We start from the raw sequence: 24,898 nt of genomic DNA, 5'->3' as shown, positions 1-24,898 counted from the left end.
TTAAATAGGGCTCTGGCTGATCTTCTTGCTGTGGAGGGACGTCGGATCTAATGAGGTGCAGTTCAGACGGAACTGCATGGTGTAATGTTGAAATATGGAACAGTAGCCATGTTGGTGCCTTTCACCCAGAATAAGTCTTTAACCTTAAACCCTGCTCCAAAGCAAACCCCAAACCATGAAGCTTCCACTGTGGAGGTGAAAAGTCTGATCACACCTCTGACATAATATGTAAATGCAAATTTAAATACTGTAGAGTAAATCACTGCTAACATTATCTTTGCTGAGGTATATTTCCACGTTCATGACCTCAAACTCGATTTTATATTTATTCTGAAGATCCTGCTCACGATGGAGAAAAAGCCCTGGTGTTCTAATACACTTTATTACCTCAGAACCAGACCTTTTTTATTAATTTTTGCTTGTGAAATACGACCTGCTGCTTTTTTTTTTAACCGCCCCATTAGCTTAAGTGGCTTAAGGCCGAGGCAAATTCTTAAGCAATATGGCGATTACTTTAAAAACCTCCTGCAGTCTGTCCGTATTCTGACCAAACAAACATGGATGCCTCAGTGTCCGTCTTTTGCTAGCAAGACAAGTAATGTGTCTTAGCGCTCGTTACTAGGTCTAAATTTTTACCTTTATACACCCACCTGTGTATCCCATCTAGCTAATTTATAAGATGTAGCATATAGCTAGTTCACTTTTAGCATCTTTATTTCCTGGATAGTTTTGTAACCCCAAATATTTGCTAAAAAGTCAGCTATTTAGCACACAACTGAGAGAATGCTAGCCCCCTGGCTCTTACTGTGTCAGATTTATCGCTTATATCACCGATAAAAAAAACACGCCTGGGTCTCATCGCGTCCCGGATTATTAATTAGCATCCAGTTACATGGACTAGCCATGATGACATCATCGTTATTGTGTGTGAGGGCATCTTTATTAACACTTCATGAACTTATCGTCTGTAGAAGGTGGAGGAAGTAATTCAGATTTAAGAGGTGCACTCGTAAACAAGACGCGTAACAGGTTTACTACGCTGCACCGTCTTCCCTCTGTTCTTTAGCATGCTAATCAGGCTAGGTGTTTCCAGCGTATCGAGTCGCGACGTCAAAGACAAGGAGTGGAAATGATTTTCTTCCTCATCCTGCACTATGAAACACCCTTCCAGACATTGTACAATTTCTCCACACACATTACAATGAATCAAACGGATCACCTCAGGACTCCACATGTGACATCAATGCAAACAGATTTTCCCTCATAATTATGGCTAATTCCCTAACCAACAGAAAACACCAATGTCTGCTAGCTACTCGACAAGCTAGTTCACCAGAAAGTTAGCGACATCTGAGCTCAGAACCAGGTTTAGCTGCATGCTGGACTTAGCATTCTTCCTGTGGCGAGTATTTAATTGTAACTAGCGAACACAAACCGAGATCAATGACCCTATTTATAGTACACGAAACGGTTGCTAGTTTGCTAGCTAACCCACAACCCTTCACTAGTACTGATTCGTGTGTGTGTGTGTGTGTGTGTGTGTACAGCTGAGTAAATGAGATGTCGCACATCGTTTAACAAAAGGATTCCATTTATTTCCATTCATAATTTTTTGTATCTGCATTTGTTTCGCAGATGAATTAGACCGTGACACGCCTTTATAAAGTTGTGAACATGTATTTAAAAAAGCAGCAACATTAAGACCATGCTAATTTTTCTAAACATGCTATTTAGCTTCCATTGATCATGAGTGTTGCAATAAGCTTAGCTTAGCTAATGAAATTGTGAATGTCCTGTTTTTTATGTTCCATAATTCCTATGAGAATTGTTTTCATAAATCTGCTAACGGTGTGGTGTAGCTGTAGCGTTAGCACATGTTAGCATTTCTAAAACGCCGCTTTGGTAAACTAAACAAAAAAATTATAATAAAACCAACAACAAGGAAACATTTGAAAATGTTCATAAATGAGAATTGGGTTTGTAGTATATTGTGTTAGCCAGCTAGCTAATCTAAGATAACCTGACAGGATTTGTACATGGTTTTGCTAACTGCTTAGCAAATTGAGAAAACATCTGGTTCTGAACTGTAGCTTTGTGTCACAGAGTGAAGAAACAGTAGTGACAGATGTGAAGAGACGTGTTAATGCTGCTGTTGTTAATGTTCAGTCCTCTGGTGTAACATTTACATCAGTTCAGTCGTTCAGTATTTCACAGTATCTTCAGGTCAAGTCCACGTTTCGGAGCCGACGCGCTCGTCCTTGTCTCTGATTGGTTTATAAGCTCATTATAACCCCGCCTCTTTTTCTTTGTCGCTTGTTTCGTCCTCCTCGTCGTCTGAAGCACAGCGTACATCGACGTCCTTCTGCGTAAAGTCTGAGTGTCGCGTGTCAAAATCACGTTCCTCGTCCTCGGGGTCGTCGTCTTTCTCTACGTCCTGCTTCCTGAGCTCCGCCCGCTGAAGCTCTGATGCCGGATTCTCATTGGTCGGTTTGTGCTCTCGGGCCGCTTCCACTTGTTCCTTGACTTTGCGACTTCGTTTCCACTTCATTCTGCGGTTCTGGAACCAAATCTTCACCTACACACACAATTAAGAGTATTTCTTATATTCATGTTGTACTGCTTAAGCGCTAACGTATACACACACACACACACACACACACACACACACACACACACCTGCGTCTCTGTTAGCATTAGCGACGTGGCGACTTCGAAGCGTTTGGGCCGTGAGAGGTATTTGTTGAGTTTGAACTGGTTCTCGAGCTCGAGCAGCTGCTGACTGGTGAAGGCCGTGCGTGGTCTCCTGCATTTTCCCATCAGCCCCACCGAAGGAGACGCTGCGATTAGTCAGAAAGGGCTCGTTAATTCCACACGCTTGCTCTAACACGCTATCGTTTCTATAGTAACAACATGTGTGGGAGAAGTCTCCAGTGTCAGACTGTACGTTTTATATGAAGTGTTCAGTACAAACGAGTTTAGGCTTCAGAGCTTCCTGTTCATTATTATTCATAAAAACTGCGGTGGTGTTCGGACACAAAAAAAATCATACAAAAATGTACATAACTAAAACAAATAAATTATTTATTTAAAGATAAAAAGTTATAATAATAATAATAATAATAATAATAATAATAGATACTGGAGGGTAATAATTATTACAGATTTCTGTGTGATTAAATACAATATTTAATGTTTGTAAGAGAAAATAATTTTGACATCAAAGATCTCTCTCTCTCTCACACACACACACACACACACACACACACACACACACTCATCATTATTCATTAGTCTTTATTCTTTTTATGATTATTATTATTATTATTATTATTATCCAGCTTCATTGTTGATGTGACTGCTATAAACACCATTAACCTAATGAAAACTCCATGAACACACACACACACACACACACACACACACACACACACACACACACACACACAGAAAGGTGTTTACTGCATAGAATTTAATTTGACTTTGAAAAGATGTTTTTTTTTATCTTCCTGTCGTGTCCTGATTGTTTCCTTATTAAAAAAACGATTTATTAATTTGAATAAATAAATGATTTATTTACAGAATTCTACACCGCAGAACTTCATGATGTTCTTCCTGAACTGAAATTCTACACGTTCATCATTTCTGTAAAATAGTAATAATAATGTATTGCTAAATATTGTTTTATATTTTTTATCAAATGCAATTATTTTATTTCAATTTGAATTTATATAATATTAAATATTATTTTATATTATAAGAATATATAATAATTTGGTCTCCTTCAAGCCAAAACAAGATCATTAAATAATTATATTAAAAAATTGTCAAATAGAAAAGAGAAAAGTTATTAAATTGACAAAAGTAACTCAAAAATGTAAATGATGAAAACAATGAAATAAATCCATTTTATTAGACAAAACATTAAACTCAAACCAAAAAACAAAACAAAAAAATGTAATCAAATGTAATCAAAAAGAAACTAAATAAAAATAATAATAATATTGAAATTAATATTTAATGCCTGTGGTATTCACACACGGGGAAATAAAATTTTAAGTAAAATAACAAAGAAAATACATATATAGCAAATATAATAATATAACAAATATAATAAAATGTACACAATAACAATAATAAAACAATATAATATAAAAATTATATATATACAATTATAAAATAATATAAAACAATTTGAAATAAAAATAATAATATAATAAAAAACAATATATAATGTAATAATAATAAAATAAAGAGGTGTCATGTATAAAGGAAATAAAGTGTGTGCTGAATGCAGAGTGAACACACCGGAATACGGGTGGAATCGGGGCAGCAGCAGGCTCGCGCGGATCCACGGCTCGTAGGCGGGGCTGATGTGGGGGATCCCCGCGTAGTGAAGCGCGTGCACGGAGGGGAGCAGCGGCGCTCGCGCACACCCCGGCAGTGGGCATCGAGAACGGGACGGCGCGCGAGGGCGGGGACTCGCACCTGGTCGCGCGCTCCCCGAGCAGAGCCTCGATCCGGAAGTTGTTGGATTTCTCCATGGAGACGGAACTTCAGGCGTGGACCGGGTGCCGTGATGAACAGGGGCGCGCGCTGGATCGATTGATATATTAATGAATTTTCACTGCGAGTAAAAGAATCTCCACATGTTCAGGGCGAAGTTCCGCTCGGTTCCACCTGCTGGGTGTAGAACACGCTGAGGTCCAGCTGAGATGCAGCCTGATGAAGCGCTCCTGAGCCTCTGACGCTCACTGAAACTTTCCATCCAGCTTTGCTCAGCTTGTTTACATAACCGCCCCAGGCAGACGCGCTGATTGGCTTAGAGGAGCAGTTAGGTTCCTAATTAACCAATCAAAAGCTCGCACCTGGGCGCGCGCTCTGCTCTGTGAGTTGAAAGAAAAAAATATATCTATATCCAGTGTGAAAGGTCGATTTCCCGCTCCTGACTTGACACCACGTGACCCAGGACAGTCAGTGGTTCAGGTCATCAATTTCTGCATCACACACACACACACACACACACACACACACACACACACACACACACACACGAAGCACAAGAACAAGTCATTTTACTATGATGCCTGTTTGCCAGTTTACTGTAATGCTAGCTTACATTACAAACACTCCACCGAACACACACACACACACACACACACACACACACACACACACACACACACACGAAGCACAAGAACAAGTCATTTTACTATGATGCCAGTTTGCCAGTTTACTGTAATGCTAGCTTACATTACAAACACTCCACGAACACACACACACACACACACACACACACACACACACACAGTATCTGGCACTGCGCTACAAAGTCAGAGTTTTTCAGAAAATGGCGGCTGTAAACTTTAGTGCGGGGGTAATTTAGAGAACTTATCAGTGATTACTAACGTATTTATCATCATTACTGAAATTAGATTTTTTTACTTTCATTGTTGAAATTAATTTGTAATTCGTAACGTGTTGTTTTTAAGACGTTTAGTACACAAGCAGTATATTTATTAGTTAATATTCGCACCTCTTTCACTTGGATAAACAAGCAATAAGCCACGCCTCCTTCACTTAAACTGATGAGCAGAGAAGCCACGCCTCTTTCACCTCCATGACCAGGTTTTTTTTAATCTATGGATATTTAATTTCTACATCCAGCTTCAGATCGTTTTCTTTTCCGCTCTACTCTCACTTCACTTTCTCGTAGATTGTTTGTTTGTTTGTTTTTCTAAACGGGTCGCTAGGCTCGTTAGCCTTTACAGCCGTTTAATGAGCGCTACACTTTACACTCCTCACACAACTGCTTCATTGTGTTTGTCGGCTGATAAATGGAGCTTATCGCTTTTATTACACACGAATGAGGCCTAATTACTTTTCGACTTACAGTGTCGGCTCTTTATTCTGAACTGTCATGTGCTTTATGAACGAGACACTTTCACTTTTACACATTCTGGTCCTTGATGTTTTATGGAAATGATCCTGTGATGAAAAAAAACTTTCCCTTTTACTGTACAGTGGCTGTGAAAAGTGTGGAATCGCAGAGGGTTTTATGATTTTTGAGACACATGTATGTTCCTTTGAATGCACAAAACACACCAGAATTGAACTGATGCCTGGAAGAAAGATCTGTGGAGTGATTTTTTCACTCTGACAGAAGAACTTCATGAGAACTTCACTGTATGAGATGGAGAACAGGAGAGTAGATATAATCAGACCCCTACAGTCACACATGGAGGTGGAAGAATATTAGTTTGAGGTTGTTTTGGAGCAGTGAAGGTTTGGAGACTTATTCAGGGTGAAAGGAACCAACATGGCTGTCATTCATACTTCAACACCATGCAATTCTGTCTGGACTCCAGTAAGCTGCAGCGTACGTCCAAGCACCAGCAGTGAATAATATTACAATAATATTTTTAATACATGAATCGTTTCTACAGTAAAAGCTCATTCACATTTGATAGAAGCTCGGCATAAACTAATGTATTTTCCAGGAAAAGACCTTCAGTTAAGAAGCCACTTCACTCGCTTGTCCCACACCAACCATTGAGGAGAAAAACCACCATGAACTTCACAGCATCCATGTTGAAAAGTCTCAGAGATTTCGAGATGCTGTTTTCTAAACTTTCTAAAACTTTCTAGTACCAACTTTCTCTTGGTGTCACCCAAATGAGGATGGGTTGCCCTTTTTGAGTGTGGTTCCTCTCCAGGTTTCTTCCTCATCCCAGGTTCACTCAATGGGAATAAATACACATCAATTTAAATATACGTGAAATTAAAGCATGGATACTAGGATGATTTTCCCATGAACGGCTTTGAACCTTTCATTCAGAACAACGTCTTTATGGCTGCACGATGTAACACTAAGTACACAATGAAACTACTGTCGCACAGGGATTTATTACCCGCTGTTCACTCGTTACGCCTCCAATCATTGGCGTAATTTAGCGTTAAACACCTTTGATGTGTGGCTCGTTATCAGTTCGCGGTGTGATCGTGATTGAATCCCACACTCGAGACTTTACAAAGATTTTGTTCGATTTGATCGTTTTTTTACTACGAACAGAAACTTTTTGTTCTTATTGGGTGAAATCCGAAGGGTGGCGCTGATCGTTTCTTCAGAAACGATCAACTCAGTTCAGTTTGTAATGTTATTCGAAAAGATTGTGAACTTTCAGTGCAAGTCGATGAACATTTGTGCTTCTGAGGTGAGAATATTCTGGAATTCTGATTGTAAAGGTGAAGAAGTCAATAAAGATCAGACGAGGCTGAAGGTTGTGGGAAGTTCAAGTTGATCTCTAGGAGACATAGTGTGAATAGTCTTAATAGTGTTAGCTAACCATCAGTACAACCAGATGTTTAGTAGTTAGCAAGGTCAATGTGTATTTTCCATCAATAATTACAAACAAACAGCTATGAGGAACTACAGTGATGTACCACAATAGCATGGTTATCTGTAGAACCTATAATTCATAAAATCCTACCAAACACTTGGTAATGTCTGCTTGGTTTTAGAAAGAACTTTAGACTATTCAACTCAGAGTTGTTTCAATTGTTTCTTTCTTGTTTAACCAAAAAGAAGATTTGTCATGTTGGCAAGGTCAGAGGAGAACGATCAGACTGGATTGGAGCAGAGCAAAGAGCTACACTTACTCAGAACATCACTCTGTCCAGCTGTGGTGAGCAGAAAAGCATCTCACAGTGCACATGATGTCGGACCTGGAGGTGTATGAGCTACGACATGAGAAGATTACAGAGAGTTTCACTCCGGTCAGCCAAGAACAGGAATCTGGAGCTAACTTAATGTCTCTCTTTCGCTTTCACACACACACACACACACAATCAGCTAATTCTTCCTCACACTCACATCCTCACACCTAATCTGCTCTAATGAAGTCCTGATGCACCAAATTAAACTCTTTCACTTCTAAGGGAATAAATATGGTGCCTGTCAGGGCCAGAACAGTTATTAGTTATTAGCCTGATGCTAAAACATTATAGATACCTATATTATAGATATTGTTACAAAAATGTACATAACTAAAACAAATAAATTATTTATTTAAAGATAAAAAGTTATAATAATAATAATAATAATAATAATAATAGATACTGGAGGGTAATAATTATTACAGATTTCTGTGTGATTAAATACAATATTTAATGTTTGTAAGAGAAAATAATTTTGACATCAAAGATCTCTCTCTCTCACACACACACACACACACACACACACACACACACACTCATCATTATTCATTAGTCTTTATTCTTTTTATGATTATTATTATTATTATTATTATTATTATCCAGCTTCATTGTTGATGTGACTGCTATAAACACCATTAACCTAATGAAAACTCCATGAACACACACACACACACACACACACACACACACACACACACACACACACACACAGAAAGGTGTTTACTGCATAGAATTTAATTTGACTTTGAAAAGATGTTTTTTTTTATCTTCCTGTCGTGTCCTGATTGTTTCCTTATTAAAAAAACGATTTATTAATTTGAATAAATAAATGATTTATTTACAGAATTCTACACCGCAGAACTTCATGATGTTCTTCCTGAACTGAAATTCTACACGTTCATCATTTCTGTAAAATAGTAATAATAATGTATTGTTAAATATTGTTTTATATTTTTTATCAAATGCAATTATTTTATTTCAATTTGAATTTATATAATATTAAATATTATTTTTATATTATAAGAATATATAATAATTTGGTCTCCTTCAAGCCAAAACAAGATCATTAAATAATTATATTAAAAAATTGTCAAATAGAAAAGAGAAAAGTTATTAAATTGACAAAAGTAACTCAAAAATGTAAATGATGAAAACAATGAAATAAATCCATTTTATTAGACAAAACATTAAACTCAAACCAAAAAACAAAACAAAAAAATGTAATCAAATGTAATCAAAAAGAAACTAAATAAAAATAATAATAATATTGAAATTAATATTTAATGCCTGTGGTATTCACACACACGGGGGAAATAAAATTTTAAGTAAAATAACAAAGAAAATACATATATAGCAAATATAATAATATAACAAATATAATAAAATGTACACAATAACAATAATAAAACAATATAATATAAAAATTATATATATACAATTATAAAATAATATAAAACAATTTGAAATAAAAATAATAATATAATAAAAAACAATATATAATGTAATAATAATAAAATAAAGAGGTGTCATGTATAAAGGAAATAAAGTGTGTGCTGAATGCAGAGTGAACACACCGGAATACGGGTGGAATCGGGGCAGCAGCAGGCTCGCGCGGATCCACGGCTCGTAGGCGGGGCTGATGTGGGGGATCCCCGCGTAGTGAAGCGCGTGCACGGAGGGGAGCAGCGGCGCTCTCGCGCACACCCCGGCAGTGGGCATCGAGAACGGGACGGCGCGCGAGGGCGGGGACTCGCACCTGGTCGCGCGCTCCCCGAGCAGAGCCTCGATCCGGAAGTTGTTGGATTTCTCCATGGAGACGGAACTTCAGGCGTGGACCGGGTGCCGTGATGAACAGGGGCGCGCGCTGGATCGATTGATATATTAATGAATTTTCACTGCGAGTAAAAGAATCTCCACATGTTCAGGGCGAAGTTCCGCTCGGTTCCACCTGCTGGGTGTAGAACACGCTGAGGTCCAGCTGAGATGCAGCCTGATGAAGCGCTCCTGAGCCTCTGACGCTCACTGAAACTTTCCATCCAGCTTTGCTCAGCTTGTTTACATAACCGCCCCAGGCAGACGCGCTGATTGGCTTAGAGGAGCAGTTAGGTTCCTAATTAACCAATCAAAAGCTCGCACCTGGGCGCGCTCTGCTCTGTGAGTTGAAAGAAAAAATATATCTATATCCAGTGTGAAAGGTCGATTTCCCGCTCCTGACTTGACACCACGTGACCCAGGACAGTCAGTGGTTCAGGTCATCAATTTCTGCATCACACACACACACACACACACACACACACACACACACACACACACACACACACACACACACACACACACACACGAAGCACAAGAACAAGTCATTTTACTATGATGCCAGTTTGCCAGTTTACTGTAATGCTAGCTTACATTACAAACACTCCACCGAACACACACACACACACACACACACACACACACAGTATCTGGCGCTGCGCTACAAAGTCAGAGTTTTTCAGAAAATGGCGGCTGTAAACTTTAGTGCGGGGGTAATTTAGAGAACTTATCAGTGATTACTAACGTATTTATCATCATTACTGAAATTAGATTTTTTTACTTTCATTGTTGAAATTAATTTGTAATTCGTAACGTGTTGTTTTTAAGACGTTTAGTACACAAGCAGTATATTTATTAGTTAATATTCGCACCTCTTTCACTTGGATAAACAAGCAATAAGCCACGCCTCCTTCACTTAAACTGATGAGCAGAGAAGCCACGCCTCTTTCACCTCCATGACCAGCAAAGGCGTTTGGTTTTTTTTAATCTATGGATATTTAATTTCTACATCCAGCTTCAGATCGTTTTCTTTTCCGCTCTACTCTCACTTCACTTTCTCGTAGATTGTTTGTTTGTTTGTTTTTCTAAACGGGTCGCTAGGCTCGTTAGCCTTTACAGCCGTTTAATGAGCGCTACACTTTACACTCCTCACACAACTGCTTCATTGTGTTTGTCGGCTGATAAATGGAGCTTATCGCTTTTATTACACACGAATGAGGCCTAATTACTTTTCGACTTACAGTGTCGGCTCTTTATTCTGAACTGTCATGTGCTTTATGAACGAGAGACACTTTCACTTTTACACATTCTGGTCCTTGATGTTTTATGGAAATGATCCTGTGATGAAAAAAAACTTTCCCTTTTACTGTACAGTGGCTGTGAAAAGTGTGGAATCGCAGAGGGTTTTATGATTTTTGAGACACATGTATGTTCCTTTGAATGCACAGAAACACACCAGAATTGAACTGATGCCTGGAAGAAAGATCTGTGGAGTGATTTTTTCACTCTGACAGAAGAACTTCATGAGAACTTCACTGTATGAGATGGAGAACAGGAGAGTAGATATAATCAGACCCCTACAGTCACACATGGAGGTGGAAGAATATTAGTTTGAGGTTGTTTTGGAGCAGTGAAGGTTTGGAGACTTATTCAGGGTGAAAGGAACCAACATGGCTGTCATTCATACTTCAACACCATGCAATTCTGTCTGGACTCCAGTAAGCTGCAGCGTACGTCCAAGCACCAGCAGTGAATAATATTACAATAATATTTTTAATACATGAATCGTTTCTACAGTAAAAGCTCATTCACATTTGATAGAAGCTCGGCATAAACTAATGTATTTTCCAGGAAAAGACCTTCAGTTAAGAAGCCACTTCACTCGCTTGTCCCACACCAACCATTGAGGAGAAAAACCACCATGAACTTCACAGCATCCATGTTGAAAAGTCTCAGAGATTTCGAGATGCTGTTTTCTAAACTTTCTAAAACTTTCTAGTACCAACTTTCTCTTGGTGTCACCCAAATGAGGATGGGTTGCCCTTTTTGAGTGTGGTTCCTCTCCAGGTTTCTTCCTCATCCCAGGTTCACTCAATGGGAATAAATACACATCAATTTAAATATACGTGAAATTAAAGCATGGATACTAGGATGATTTTCCCATGAACGGCTTTGAACCTTTCATTCAGAACAACGTCTTTATGGCTGCACGATGTAACACTAAGTACACAATGAAACTACTGTCGCACAGGGATTTATTACCCGCTGTTCACTCGTTACGCCTCAATCATTGGCGTAATTTAGCGTTAAACACCTTTGATGTGTGGCTCGTTATCAGTTCGCGTGTGATCGTGATTGAATCCACACTCGAGACTTTACAAAGATTTTGTTCGATTTGATCGTTTTTTTACTACGAACAGAAACTTTTTGTTCTTATTGGGTGAAATCCGAAGGGTGGCGCTGATCGTTTCTTCAGAAACGATCAACTCAGTTCAGTTTGTAATGTTATTCGAAAAGATTGTGAACTTTCAGTGCAAGTCGATGAACATTTGTGCTTCTGAGGTGAGAATATTCTGGAATTCTGATTGTAAAGGTGAAGAAGTCAATAAAGATCAGACGAGGCTGAAGGTTGTGGGAAGTTCAAGTTGATCTCTAGGAGACATAGTGTGAATAGTCTTAATAGTGTTAGCTAACCATCAGTACAACCAGATGTTTAGTAGTTAGCAAGGTCAATGTGTATTTTCCATCAATAATTACAAACAAACAGCTATGAGGAACTACAGTGATGTACCACAATAGCATGGTTATCTGTAGAACCTATAATTCATAAAATCCTACCAAACACTTGGTAATGTCTGCTTGGTTTTAGAAAGAACTTTAGACTATTCAACTCAGAGTTGTTTCAATTGTTTCTTTCTTGTTTAACCAAAAAGAAGATTTGTCATGTTGGCAAGGTCAGAGGAGAACGATCAGACTGGATTGGAGCAGAGCAAAGAGCTACACTTACTCAGAACATCACTCTGTCCAGCTGTGGTGAGCAGAAAAGCATCTCACAGTGCACATGATGTCGGACCTGGAGGTGTATGAGCTACGACATGAGAAGATTACAGAGAGTTTCACTCCGGTCAGCCAAGAACAGGAATCTGGAGCTAACTTAATGTCTCTCTTTCGCTTTCACACACACACACACACACACAATCAGCTAATTCTTCCTCACACTCACATCCTCACACCTAATCTGCTCTAATGAAGTCCTGATGCACCAAATTAAACTCTTTCACTTCTAAGGGAATAAATATGGTGCCTGTCAGGGCCAGAACAGTTATTAGTTATTAGCCTGATGCTAAAACATTATAGATACCTAAAGACAAGGTTAAAGTGTGAAAGAGTAACTTTGCTAATGTACTTTTGCTTTTGCTCTGTTTACTTTTTTTTTCTTACAGTGATGTTTACAGACTAACAGTTTTCATACAGCTAAGATATAGCCATGTACCACAACAGCGTCGGTGTCTGTAGCTACCATCCACTTTTCTACTCAGGGTTGTTTGAGCTTTGGTAGAAGACCATCAATATTCTCTAATAGTTTAGTAATAGCTCCCCCCAACACCCCCCCACCCCCCATTTTAATTCCATTTTTATTTAAAGCATTACAATAAAAAATCACACAAAAACCCAACATGAGCACCAGACAGATGGGAGGCGGAGTTTTGGTTCGTTTTGAAAGAGTCGTCTCAAACAATGATTCGTTCATTATTGTTACAATAATTATGCGAATCACGTGACAAAAGGAAATAAAGACACGTACCTGAAGGTATGAGAGGTAAAGCGACTCTTTCTGTTTATCATAATCTGTCGGGGATCTGCTTATTATTTTATTTCTGATCGACGGAACGAAATGAACTAAATGACAAAATAAGATTCGTTCGATTTCATGAAAACGATTCGAGGAACCGAATCACTAAAAAGATCTGATCTTCTCATCACTATTGTATTTGCCAATCAGTGATAGCGAGCGAACGATCATTTCAAACTAGCATAACGTGTAAGTCAGCAGGTTCACCAGGTACCATCACACCAACACCGAGCGTTCTTTTCCTCCTGTGCCCCTCAGTGCAGAAGGGAATACCCCCCTGTCTCCCTCCTGTAGAAGGAGATTGTTTAGACAATGGACGAATGAAATTGTTTGTGTGTTAATGGGGCAAATCGTGGCTATAAACGTCATATGTTTATCGCAATATAACAAACACCTGAGCATTGATACCACTGTACACATCAGCTGCTTGGACTATCCGCTTATATTTACTACATTTCATGTATAAATGTTTAATATCACCTGTGAGCTTTTTTGCCTTTTAGTTTCTTGTGTCTTTCGCAAAGTCACCTGGACGATCCCAAAGTTTTGGGCTGTTAAGCGATGATGAAGAACGCTCCCTGAAATTCATCCATCAACTCTTACGACTTTTTATGGCTCTCCGGACGTGTTGGTGTGTGAGCGAGCCGGTGGTTTACGTGCTCTTTCTTGCCCACCTCAGCGTTTAGTTTTTTTTTCTCGCGCGGTGATGCATTTCGGAGCGTCGGTAACGGCTCACCTATGCCGACCCGCAAGCAAATAAAACGTTATTGATTCTCCCACCTTCCCCTTCCAAATAAGACTTATTGTTGCTGCGCTTTTATCTAATCACTTGGCGAAACAGAAATCAGCAGCACAGGAAACAAATTAAACCCGCAGTAAGGGTGGGGGGATGAAAGGTGCTAGCAAGGGTTCACCTTTGAGAGATGAAATTAGCCCGAAAGCCGTTACAAATCAATGAAATCGATGCAATCAGCTGTAACTGACAGGAGCGGCGCTCACCTTCCTACCTCGCTCTGGCTTAATCGCCCCTGAGAGCCTCGTTTACGCAGGTTGCTTGTGCACTTTAATTCAATTAACAAAAAGGGTACAGGTTTCCAGGGAGGTCTGGCACTCGTGCAGCAATCCGGCGTGATTGCTGTAATATTCCTTAATGAAGTCTTTACGCATCTGAGACAAAAATATAAAAATGTCTCACTTCTTCTGGCAAACAGGACTGGTGAGAGAGTTCGAGTGGGACAAGCGGGAAGGTCCTTCGCCATTTTGTGATTTTGTTAAATGGATTGCAAAGAGATTCAGGGGTTTCAAATCTGACCGTCAGAACGCATGACTTCCATTGGCCCCATTCTTATGGCTGTCTATGTTCAGGCATTCTTATTTTGCACTTTGTAGCTCAACCTAATAACTGTCATTTTGATCAAGATCAAAGATCATGATCAAACTCTTGATGTCACCCAAATGAGGATGGGTTCCCCTTTTGAGTCTGGTTCCTCTCAAGGTAGTTTTTCCTTGCCACAGTTGCCATGGTGCTCATCAGGGATAAATACACACCATTCACCTTCACTGTTGATTTCTGTAAAGCTGCTTTGAGACAATGTCTGTTGTAAAAAGCACTATAGAAATAAACTTGACTTGACTAGACTCATTTTGTTGATATGATCAATTATTTTTGTTGTTGGGAAAAGGGGCAGCTCAGTGGCTAGCTCTCTGGGTTACTGACCGGAAGGTTGGGGGTTTAAGCCCTGGTATCGCCAAGCCGCCACTGTTGAGTCCCTTCAGGAAGACCCTTAACCTTCTGTGCTCTAGGGGCGCTGTAACATGGCTTACCTTGGATATGCGAAGAAAGAATTTCACTGTGCTCTAATTTCTTGAAAGACCACCCTCCAAAAACTAGATTTTATAGCACTTATCCTACACAGAGCCACTGTGGATTCTGGAGCCAGGTATCGGATATCCTAGACGGTATGTATAATACAGGCAAATTTGTAAATACCAGTCATTCTGGACTGGAGAAAACCAGGGGACCTGTGGGCAACACCCAAAGCACAGGGAGGACACGCCAAATCCAAACTGGAATCGATCTCACATCTTCAGAGGTTGAAAGCCTGGAAGAAATGTTTCACTAACTTGGCACTGTTGTGGATCAGCACCTGCTTTGCCTCCATGACCAGATTTAACTCCGAATGAATTCCCGTTTACACAGAAATGCTGTGTGTACGGTCACATATATCTTCTATGTTCAGTAGAGTGAAAATCCATGTCCTTCATACCATTCACATCCTTCACATCCACAAAGGCTGTTGGTAACCTGGCAGATGTTTGTGTGGTACTGTGTGATGGGGTGTATTCCTGTCTACTCGTACCAGTGTTCCGGGGATCCACCACAACCCTGGAATGAAACCCGGATACATGAACGATGGAGTTTCATCGAATCAAAAGTTCAACCAGTGCATTGTTATCAGTGGTGAACATTCAGGAAGGAAATGTAATTTGTTTCTGTACTTAAGTAGCTTTTCTTCACATATCTGTCCCTTCCTGAAGTGTTTCCATTAGGGGAGATTTTACTTTAACTTTAAAGTCAAATATCGTCCTTTTTATTTAACAACAAATCACCAATCAGTGTTTTGATCGCCGCTTGATGGACATACAGTTCAGCGCCAGTTCTACAGCAAGCAGAACATTTACAGAGGAATAAACGCTGGAACTCGATTTCGCCACAACACCCGTGGCCTCATTTCTGCTTTATTTAAAGTAGTTGAAAAGAAAGGTTTTGGGCTCATGTTAATTTGATCAGATATCAGTCAGACTCTTTGATTTCATTTTATTAATAGATCAGTGTGCTGAGAGTCACATTCGAGTTTTTTCATGTAAACGCAGATGTCTAAGCAAGAAGTTGTGACAAAAATGATCAAAGGAACATTAAAGCCGTAATAAATCATAGTACTTTAAATACTTTTGAAGGCTTTTGTACTCCATGAAAAAAGGGAGTCATATTTAACCGTGTGTTTAACTACTTTATCTTAACTGCATGATTTGTGTGCCTCGTCCACCACTGAATTAGTGTGTACTTATTTTCCTGCTCAGTGGCGCCATCTCGTGATCATTAATGCAAACAACACTATACTTGTTTGCATTGCATTACATGGGTGGAGGGAGGGGAGGGGACAAAATACATTTCCCATAAGACAGTTCGGCGGATTTGGTTAAACACCCCCTTTTCTCTCTCTCTCTTTACTCCCACGTGTTTACAGCTCGCGCGGTTTGTCCTGCCAAACTCCAGTGGACCCACTTCTCACCGTTCCACTCTTTGTCCAGAGACCCCGGATCTCAGCAGCATGTCCACTGAACTCGGTAACAAACTTTTTTTCTATGCACTTTTCTTGCTATTGCACGAGCTTTTCAGTTGTTCAGGTTATGGCGGATTGCAGGGATTTTTAGTTTTGTTGATGCACCGCCATGCTGGATTGCTGCTTAAAGTTCACCAGGCCACCGCGAGCTTTCTAAGTGAATCTATAACGCGTGTGAAGTGTGAACATGATTTTTTTGCACGTTTAATTAGATGAGTTAATTGGCTGTGCGCGTGCACAAGAAAAAGTTTGTCGTGGACTGGAAAGACGAGTAAAATTAAAGGTGCAATTATCCAACAGTATATTTTAGAAAGTGACTCATTTACACTTCCGAAACTTCCGTTCTTCCTGGTTTTGTACAACTCAACAATTAAGGGTTAGGGGCCTTACTCAAGGGCCCAAAAGAGGAAGCTTTGGAAGTATGTGATTTAAACTTGACTTGTTTCCAACTTCTTAACCATTGACTCACTATTTCTTTTTTTTTTTGTTTTATAATGCAAAAAACCTATACTTGTTTTCCCAAAGGAAAGTAACTGTTACTCAGTGGTAAAAAGTATTTGAGTTAAATGTCCTTTGTTACTGTAATCTTTTGCCTACTTTCTAGTTTTACTGAGTAACAGTGCTAGAAGCAGCGTTGACTCTATGCAACTTCATTTATGATTTAAAAAAACAGAAGTTTATTACTCCACTATATTATAATGGACATTTACATTTTGCACCTCTGTCGAAGAGGTCTTAGTCTCAACACTCCCCACTTGCATCCGCTGGCCTCATTTTCAGTCTAAAAAGAGCTCGAATCAACTCCAAAAAAAAACTAGCTTTTGTTGAATTTAATTCTGCCATGTTGAAGATCATGTCTAATCATCTGTGATCTGTGTGTCTCAGCTCTCCTGAGTGTGTCTGATAAGACAGGGTTGCTGGACTTTGCGAAGCGGCTCGTGTCGGTCGGATTGTCTCTGGTGGCCTCGGGCGGCACCGCTAAAGCTCTGCGAGATGCCGGACTCACAGTGAGGTGAGGAATGGAACAGGACAGGATATTGGTCGACCGATTAATCGGTTTTGCAATTAGTCAGCACAGATTGCTGGGACTAAATCCATACTGATAGTTTTTCCGGGTTGCGTTAGACAGCACTGGAGCGGCCTCTAGAGGCAAATCACTGATGCCATGTGCTGTTTATTTGAAGTCTTTTTAATTTAAGAAATATGTTTTGGTAACAATGTAACTTCATTTATTTGGAATGTTACTGTGTTTCAGTTTGAACGCATGTCTTTTAATTTTTTTAACTTTTATTAAGATCGTTCATGTCTGTATTTATTTTATTATTAGCACATTTTTATTTAAAAAAACATTGGTTGATTAATCAGTTATCGAAAATCCAGTATCTAGGAGGAATATGCTGTAGGACACGGATTTTGATTGTAATCTATATTTACGATGACTGAACACAAAGGATGTGCTTGTGGAAAAGTCGACTTTTTCTCCTGTATGGTTTTAGAGACGTGTCTGAGCTCACGGGTTTCCCCGAGATGCTCGGCGGTCGCGTTAAAACCCTCCATCCTGCTGTTCACGGAGGAATCCTGGCCCGAAAAACTCCGTCTGACCAGGCTGACATGGAGAAACTCGGCTTTAATCTTGTGAGGTAAGATCACTATAAGCATGATTCTGCTAAATATGTTCATTTTGGACACTAAAATGCGAGTACTGTTGGTGGGGGAAAATAATTTAGCCCAGCAGGCTTCAACTTATCATGTGACACCACATGATGCCTAATGAAATGTTTGGCCTCCTCAGCATTTGCTCCTGTTGTTTTTTTTGGTCAGAGTGGTCGTATGTAACCTGTATCCTTTTGTGAAGACGGTTGCGTCCCCAAATGTGACTGTATCTGACGCAGTGGAGCAGATTGACATTGGTATGCTGGACGTTTGATTTCTGTCCTCTTTTCATGGATTAGTGGACAAAGTCTTCATGCAAAACATAAATGAGATGATGAACCATTTCCTGTGCAGGTGGTGTTACTCTCCTCCGTGCTGCGGCGAAGAATCACGCCCGAGTGACGGTGGTCTGCGACCCAGCTGACTACGAGCTGGTGGCCAAGGAGATGGAGGGCTCGGGTGAGAGCGACACGTCCGCCGAGACACGCAAAACTCTTGCACTGAAGGTGAGCAGAAACCCCCGGATGGGCCATGCCCACTTAGTGCTTGGTTTAGGTGACTCCCCTCAGTGCGCTGGTCGCTGGACAACTCCCGTTCAGCACGAGCTTCATCCTATCAATGCTTTGTTTACTAAGCTCCACCACTTAACATTTCTTTCCCAAGCTCCACCCTTTATGTGATCTGCTTATTAAGCTCCACCCACTTGGTTCTCTTACAAAGCTAATTTTATCCAGTGCCCTGCCTACTAAGCTCTTCTATAAAGGTAGAGAATGTGATGAGGTAAGGAAAGACGGTCATGTCCTGTACTCGTTCAAGTCAGTCAACGCTGCTACTACTTGTTTTTACAGCAGTGCCCTCGGGAAACGGGTGGATATTAATGCTTATATTAGCGGCGTGCTCTTATGCTAGTACTTCCTATCCATCTAACGTTCGGCATACAAACTCTAAACAAAATGACTGCTTTGAATGTTGTATAAATTTCTATTTTTTATATCGATATTGTGTTTGAGAATCGAAAGCGTATCGGCATACAAAATATCACGATGCTCACGCGTATTGATCTTTTCTTACACCCCCAACATTCTGTAGGTGTATCTACTACCCAGAGTGGTTATTGCGCAACGTGCGATTTCCTCACGAGCGCTTGCTTGAGCAACACATGATTTATTGGAAAACCCGTTGTTTGACATGGCGAATACTTTAGTTCACTTCAGAACATGGAACAAAACGGATTTTCAGGTCAGACCTCGTCCGCGGTGGTGTGATGAGTAAAGTGTAGGGTAAGAAGCAGCATGCCTGTAGTCATACATGCAGACATTTGGACCCTGGTGTACTCGGAATTCTCCGATTTGCTGCGGTGTTAAAGTCCACGTGGAAAACGTCTATCAGTGTTTGTCCTGCTCGCCCCCTGACTCCGCATTCTGACCTTTAGTGTGGAATCACTGATGAGCACAAAATGGGCAGTTTATACTTCTCTTGATGTTGGGCATCTGTAGGTATTATAGTGCAGCTTAGATATACATACAAATGTGTGTGTGTGTGTGTGTGTGTGTGTGTGTGTGTGTGTGTGTGTGTGTGTGTGGTTTTAATTTTTTTAAATGACTGTCCTCCTCTCTGCAGGCGTTCACACACACCGCGCAGTATGACGACGCGATTGCCGATTATTTCCGGCGCGAGTTCAGCAGCGGCGTTTCTCAGCTGTCGCTGCGTTACGGCATGAACCCGCACCAGAGTCCTGCACAGATTTACACGCTGAAGCCCGCGCTGCCGATAAAGGGTACACACACACACACGTCTACAAAAGCTGTATGATTTTACATAAAGATGCTCTACTCAACTGTGTGTATAAGAAATTGTTCTTCGGGAATACTTTTGTAAGTGTGTGTGTGTGTGTGTGTGTGTGTGTGTGTGTGTGTGTGTGTGTGTGTGTGTTCAGTGCTGAACGGAGCTCCAGGCTTCATTAATCTGTGCGACGCTCTAAACGCATGGCAGCTGGTTAAAGAGCTCAAGAGTGCGCTACTGATGCCCGCAGCCGCGTCGTTTAAACACGTCAGTCCTGCTGGTAAGAAAAACGTGTGTGTAAATTTTTTACATATTGACTCAAACTTCTTTACACTGCCTTATATTTATCGATCCGCATACACAGCCATGTTTTCTTCGTGTGTGTGTTTCAGGTGCGGCTGTGGGTGTGGTGCTTAGTGAAGACGAGGCTAAAGTGTGTATGGTGCACGACATGCTGAAAGATCTCACACCACTTGCTACGGCTTATGCACGTGCCAGAGGTACACACACACACACACACACACACACACACACACACACACAGACGGATGCAGCCTTTAAAGTTGTTTGTTAATGATAAAAAAAGTGTGTGACTGCTCAGTGATGTGTCTCAGGAGCAGACCGAATGTCCTCGTTTGGAGATTTCGTCGCTCTTTCGGACCCGTGCGACATTCCTACTGCGAAGATCATCTCTAGAGAGGTGTGATTCCGTTTGAATGTTTAGAATTGAAATGATTAATCAGGCTAGTTTGCTTTGTGTTACTCAGCAATGCTAATCACATGGCTAGGTGTTGAGAGCGCAAATCTTTTCCCTGGATTTTAGCAAGGAAGTTTTTCCTGACTGGTAACTAAACGCTTGTTTGACTCTTTTGCTAACTTATTTATTTTTTTATCTGACTATTGCTAGGTTTCGGATGGAATTATCTCTCCAGGTTACGACCCCGAGGCTCTGCGTATTCTCAGCAAAAAGAAGAACGGGAACTATTGCGTGCTTCAGGTACCCATAATTTCAAAAACGCCTCACGTTCAAAACGTGTTCTGAAAGAAACGTAGATCCATATAGACGTTTCCTCATCAGATGGAGCCCAGCTATGAGCCGGATGAACAGGAAGTCAGGATTCTGTTCGGGTTGCACCTGAAGCAAAAGAGGAACAACGGTGTGGTCGACAAGCAGCTCTTCAGCAATGTCGTTTCCAATGGCACGGTGAGTGTACATTTTCATGACCACCATTTCCCTACTTGAAATACCACGTTATTAATCTAGTGACTGTCTCCTGTTAGCTGTCCGAGACGGCTGTGCGCGACCTGATAGTAGCCAGCGTCGCTGTGAAGTACACGCAGTCCAACTCTGTGTGTTACGCCAAGGACGGCCAGGTAAGTACAAAGATGTGGTTTGGAGGCCATATTGGTTGACCAGACAGACGTTTGTTCTACGTATGACTGTTCGGCTGTAGCTCTTTGCTCCCCTTTTTCTTAATAGAGGTCATTTGATTAATCGGATCATCAAATATTGGCAAAAATCCATACCAATAGTTTTTCCGGGTTGTTATACTGTACAAGCATGTCCTCTGGTTATAAAGCTTCAATCCTTTTAATATGGTCATATTTTCCTGCTCTTGCGCACTCGTGCAGGTGATCGGCATTGGTGCAGGTCAGCAATCTCGGATCCACTGCACCCGTCTGGCAGGTGACAAAGCCGACAACTGGTGGCTACGCCACCACCCCAGGGTTCTGGGCATGAAGTTTCGTGCCAACGTAAAACGTGCGGAGATCGCCAATGCGATCGACCAGTACATCAGCAACACCATTGGAGAGGTGAGAGGGTAACTTGTTTCTTTTTAATTATCCTGAGACAAGTTATCTTAGCTGGACTAATTAGTGTAAATGAGACTTTGAGCTTGAAAGCACTTTCACTCCGATGCAAATCCGTTGCTATAATTTATATTAAGATGACCTGAGGTGAGCTAGCATATTTTTCTGCATAATTGTAAAGTGGTAGGGGATGGACGGTTTTGCTAACGAGTGATTTATTTAGTTTGATTAGTTTTTACCTCAGGTTACCCCAATGCAACGGTTTTGTTCTCTAACTAGCTGTGTGTGTGTGTGTGTGTGTGTGTGTGTGTGTGTGTGTGTGAGGGTCCTGACCTGGCTGTGTGGGAGGCCCTGTTTGAAGAGGTTCCCGAACCTCTGAGCGAGGGGGACAGGAAGCAGTGGCTCGGCTCTCTGCAGGCCGTCGCTCTCAGCTCTGACGCGTTCTTTCCTTTCAGAGACAACATCGACCGTGCAAAACGGGTACGTAGCATCTAGCAGGCTAGCATTCCTCTTCAGCCTGTAGGCCACACTGCACTGGAAGTTCTCACTGGGGCTAGGTGTGCATGAATTACTTTCAGGCTTGCTGATGTTAGCCAGACAGCCAGAACTACTTATAAAACCACATGTGGCAAACTTCAAAGTTGTAAAACGTAAGACGTCTGAAGTAAGGTGTATGCTTATTTATTTATTGAAAGGAGTTCTTGATCGTGGCTTTCTTTTTCAGAGTGGGGTCGAATACATCGCCGCGCCATCCGGTTCCACCGCTGATGAGGTCGTCATCAAAGCCTGCAACGAGCTGGGCATCACTCTGGCGCACACCAACCTGCGTCTCTTCCACCACTGAACCACATCGCAACATCGTCCTGACTGCTGAGCCTGAGGGAAAGGACCAAGACCTCTTAGCACTTCTTTAGCACATTCCATTGTTTCACTGTAACTAATAAAACCTTGTGCTGAATCACAATTTGCATTATATTTAACACAAGGCAGATCATGTTTCATAACACTACACCACACCTTCCTCACATTCCATCTATTACACTGTCTGAGGCAGCTGATGCACCTGGAACAGAAACCATTAAAAAACTCAATTGAAACTTGTGTTTTCGTGTCTACTCCTTTGTCCTGTGATTAGTTCTAGCAAACACTATACTGTCTTGCTAAGAAGCAGTTAGCTACTGAACTGAGAAAGAACTCCTTATTTGCTAGCTTTGTGAATCATTTCTCATAGTTTAAGTAGATTGTGTTCTGGACCTTAGCAGGATAGCTAGTTCTTATTTACTAGTTCATTCATGGCTTACATGTTAATATTTTTTTTTTCACCATGAATATGTAACAGTCTTCCTTTATTCTTTGTTTCTGTTTCCTGGAGTTTGTTTGATTCTATCTAATCAGATTTTAGTTGTCGCGTTGCCTCGGAGCCTTAACCAATCAGATTGCGAGTTGGCAGCTCCAGGACCATCTAGCAGGCGTCCAGTAACGTCAGCGTTTTCACGTCTTTGATTGGATGAGCTCTAGCAAACCGCACAGTCTCAAATCTATTCATGTGAATTTAATTCTTATTTTAATTACACGATTTAATTCTTTTATTTTTGATTACACTGATTTTAGTGCAGATACACTCACAAGGACATTTACAAGATGGACTTTTTAAGAAAAAAGCTGGAGATCGTGAGGAAAAAAGGTCGCCAAAACAGTTCAAAACAGTTTACACTTTTTGTGTTTTCTTTCCAGTAGAATGTGTTTTGCACCGAAACACAATTTGCCGGAAGTTTAAATCCCCAGGAAAAAAAGTAATGCACAAAAGATGCAGGGAAAAACATTTATTTACTGCGTACAAACAGCGTTGTTTATGAACGAGTCACTCATTTTAAACGACTCTTTTATATGACTCGTGACTAACGAGTCGCCTCAGAGAGCAAATCTTTTATGCCGCGCATGCGCGTCAGCAATTGTTTGTTTAGTTTGATTTACACAGCAAACAGGCTGCATTATTATTGTAATTACTGCTTCATCGGAACACAGAGAGGTTTGTTCACTGAATACAGAACAACTGTCATTTTTATCTGCTTAAATTAGCGACATGACTTATTTACAAATAAGTAAAATAATCCGATTTTGCCATCACTAGAGCCCCAAGCCGCCATCATCATCATCATCATTCTCACCAGCTTTGGTTTTCCCTCAACAGAAAGGTGTGTTATATTTATTTAATACCTTGTTATGATTTGGCCAAATCTGTAAACCAGGAGGACATTTTTTATCTAGCTATATATTCTAATCTAATGTAGTATAATGAACATAATGTAGTATACTGTAGTTTTAATAAAATATTGTTTATTATTACAGATGATCTAAAAGGCCATATTATTTTCCTTCTAGTTTTTTCCTTATCATGACTTTATGTTGCTGTGATTTCGACATAAAAGTTGTTTTTTTGTTATTAAGACCAAATTTCCTCGTGATCAGTGCTTGATTTTTCTGTGTATTCAGCGAAAAGAGCATGTCTTTAAGGCAGCATCATGGAGCAGTCATGTGGACACAAATGATGCTGCTTCTAGAACATGCTCTTAGGCCGAATTCACAGTAAAACAAAGGACTGATCACGAGGAATGTTCTAGATGCAGCATCATGGATAATACATGGATGTGCCCGCTGCCACAAATGGTTATGGCTATTATTCATGATGCCTCTAGATTCTAGAACATTTAAATCTAGAAAAGGGTCTTATAGGGAATACAAAAATGAAGTTGTGATCATGTCGAGGCAAATCGTTGTAAGTAGTAGCTCAGTGGATAAGATTGGGTTGGACTTCTGGTTTGGGTTCAAATCGGAGCAACGACCACTGCTGGGCCCTTGAGCAAGGCCCTTAACCCTCAGCTGTATAACTGAGTTAACTGTAAGTCTCTGTATAAGGATGCATGCTAAA

At 40.5% G+C, this 24,898-nt stretch overlaps 3 protein-coding genes across 3 annotated transcripts in view; 2 read left to right on the top strand and 1 right to left on the bottom strand.

Annotated features, from left to right (window-relative positions):
- Window positions 1–1,573: 1,573 nt before the first annotated feature.
- On the bottom strand, window positions 1,574–9,525 carry mnx2b (motor neuron and pancreas homeobox 2b). The gene is made up of 4 exons (XM_046837272.1): window positions 9,288–9,525; window positions 4,306–4,620; window positions 2,677–2,837; window positions 1,574–2,575 (listed from the first exon to the last, which is right to left on the bottom strand). The coding sequence occupies exons 1-4, from the start codon at window positions 9,523–9,525 to the stop codon at window positions 2,285–2,287; spliced, it is 1,005 nt and encodes a 334-aa protein (XP_046693228.1). The 3' UTR covers window positions 1,574–2,284.
- Window positions 9,526–16,594: 7,069 nt separating this feature from the next.
- On the top strand, window positions 16,595–23,066 carry atic (5-aminoimidazole-4-carboxamide ribonucleotide formyltransferase/IMP cyclohydrolase). Its single transcript, XM_046838337.1, has 15 exons — window positions 16,595–16,726; window positions 17,608–17,734; window positions 18,219–18,362; window positions 18,544–18,632; window positions 18,730–18,881; window positions 19,996–20,152; window positions 20,312–20,437; window positions 20,550–20,657; window positions 20,772–20,857; window positions 21,065–21,154; window positions 21,236–21,361; window positions 21,439–21,531; window positions 21,790–21,972; window positions 22,294–22,449; window positions 22,694–23,066. The coding sequence occupies exons 1-15, from the start codon at window positions 16,711–16,713 to the stop codon at window positions 22,811–22,813; spliced, it is 1,773 nt and encodes a 590-aa protein (XP_046694293.1). The 5' UTR covers window positions 16,595–16,710; the 3' UTR covers window positions 22,814–23,066.
- Window positions 23,067–23,885: 819 nt separating this feature from the next.
- The window catches only part of cpo (carboxypeptidase O), a 60,177-nt gene continuing 59,164 nt past the window's right edge, over window positions 23,886–24,898 (top strand). The window contains exons 1-2 of the mRNA XM_046837177.1: window positions 23,886–23,998; window positions 24,101–24,164. Of these exons, the coding sequence (XP_046693133.1) occupies window positions 23,899–23,998; window positions 24,101–24,164 (164 nt within the window). The 5' untranslated portion in view covers window positions 23,886–23,898. The remainder of the gene's footprint in view (window positions 23,999–24,100; window positions 24,165–24,898) is intronic.

Source organism: Silurus meridionalis, chromosome 24 (genome assembly GCF_014805685.1).
Source record: "Silurus meridionalis isolate SWU-2019-XX chromosome 24, ASM1480568v1, whole genome shotgun sequence".
Taxonomy (NCBI): Eukaryota; Metazoa; Chordata; class Actinopteri; order Siluriformes; family Siluridae; genus Silurus; species Silurus meridionalis.
Note: the sequence above shows the minus strand (reverse complement) of the source record. Positions and strands in the feature narration are given on the sequence as shown.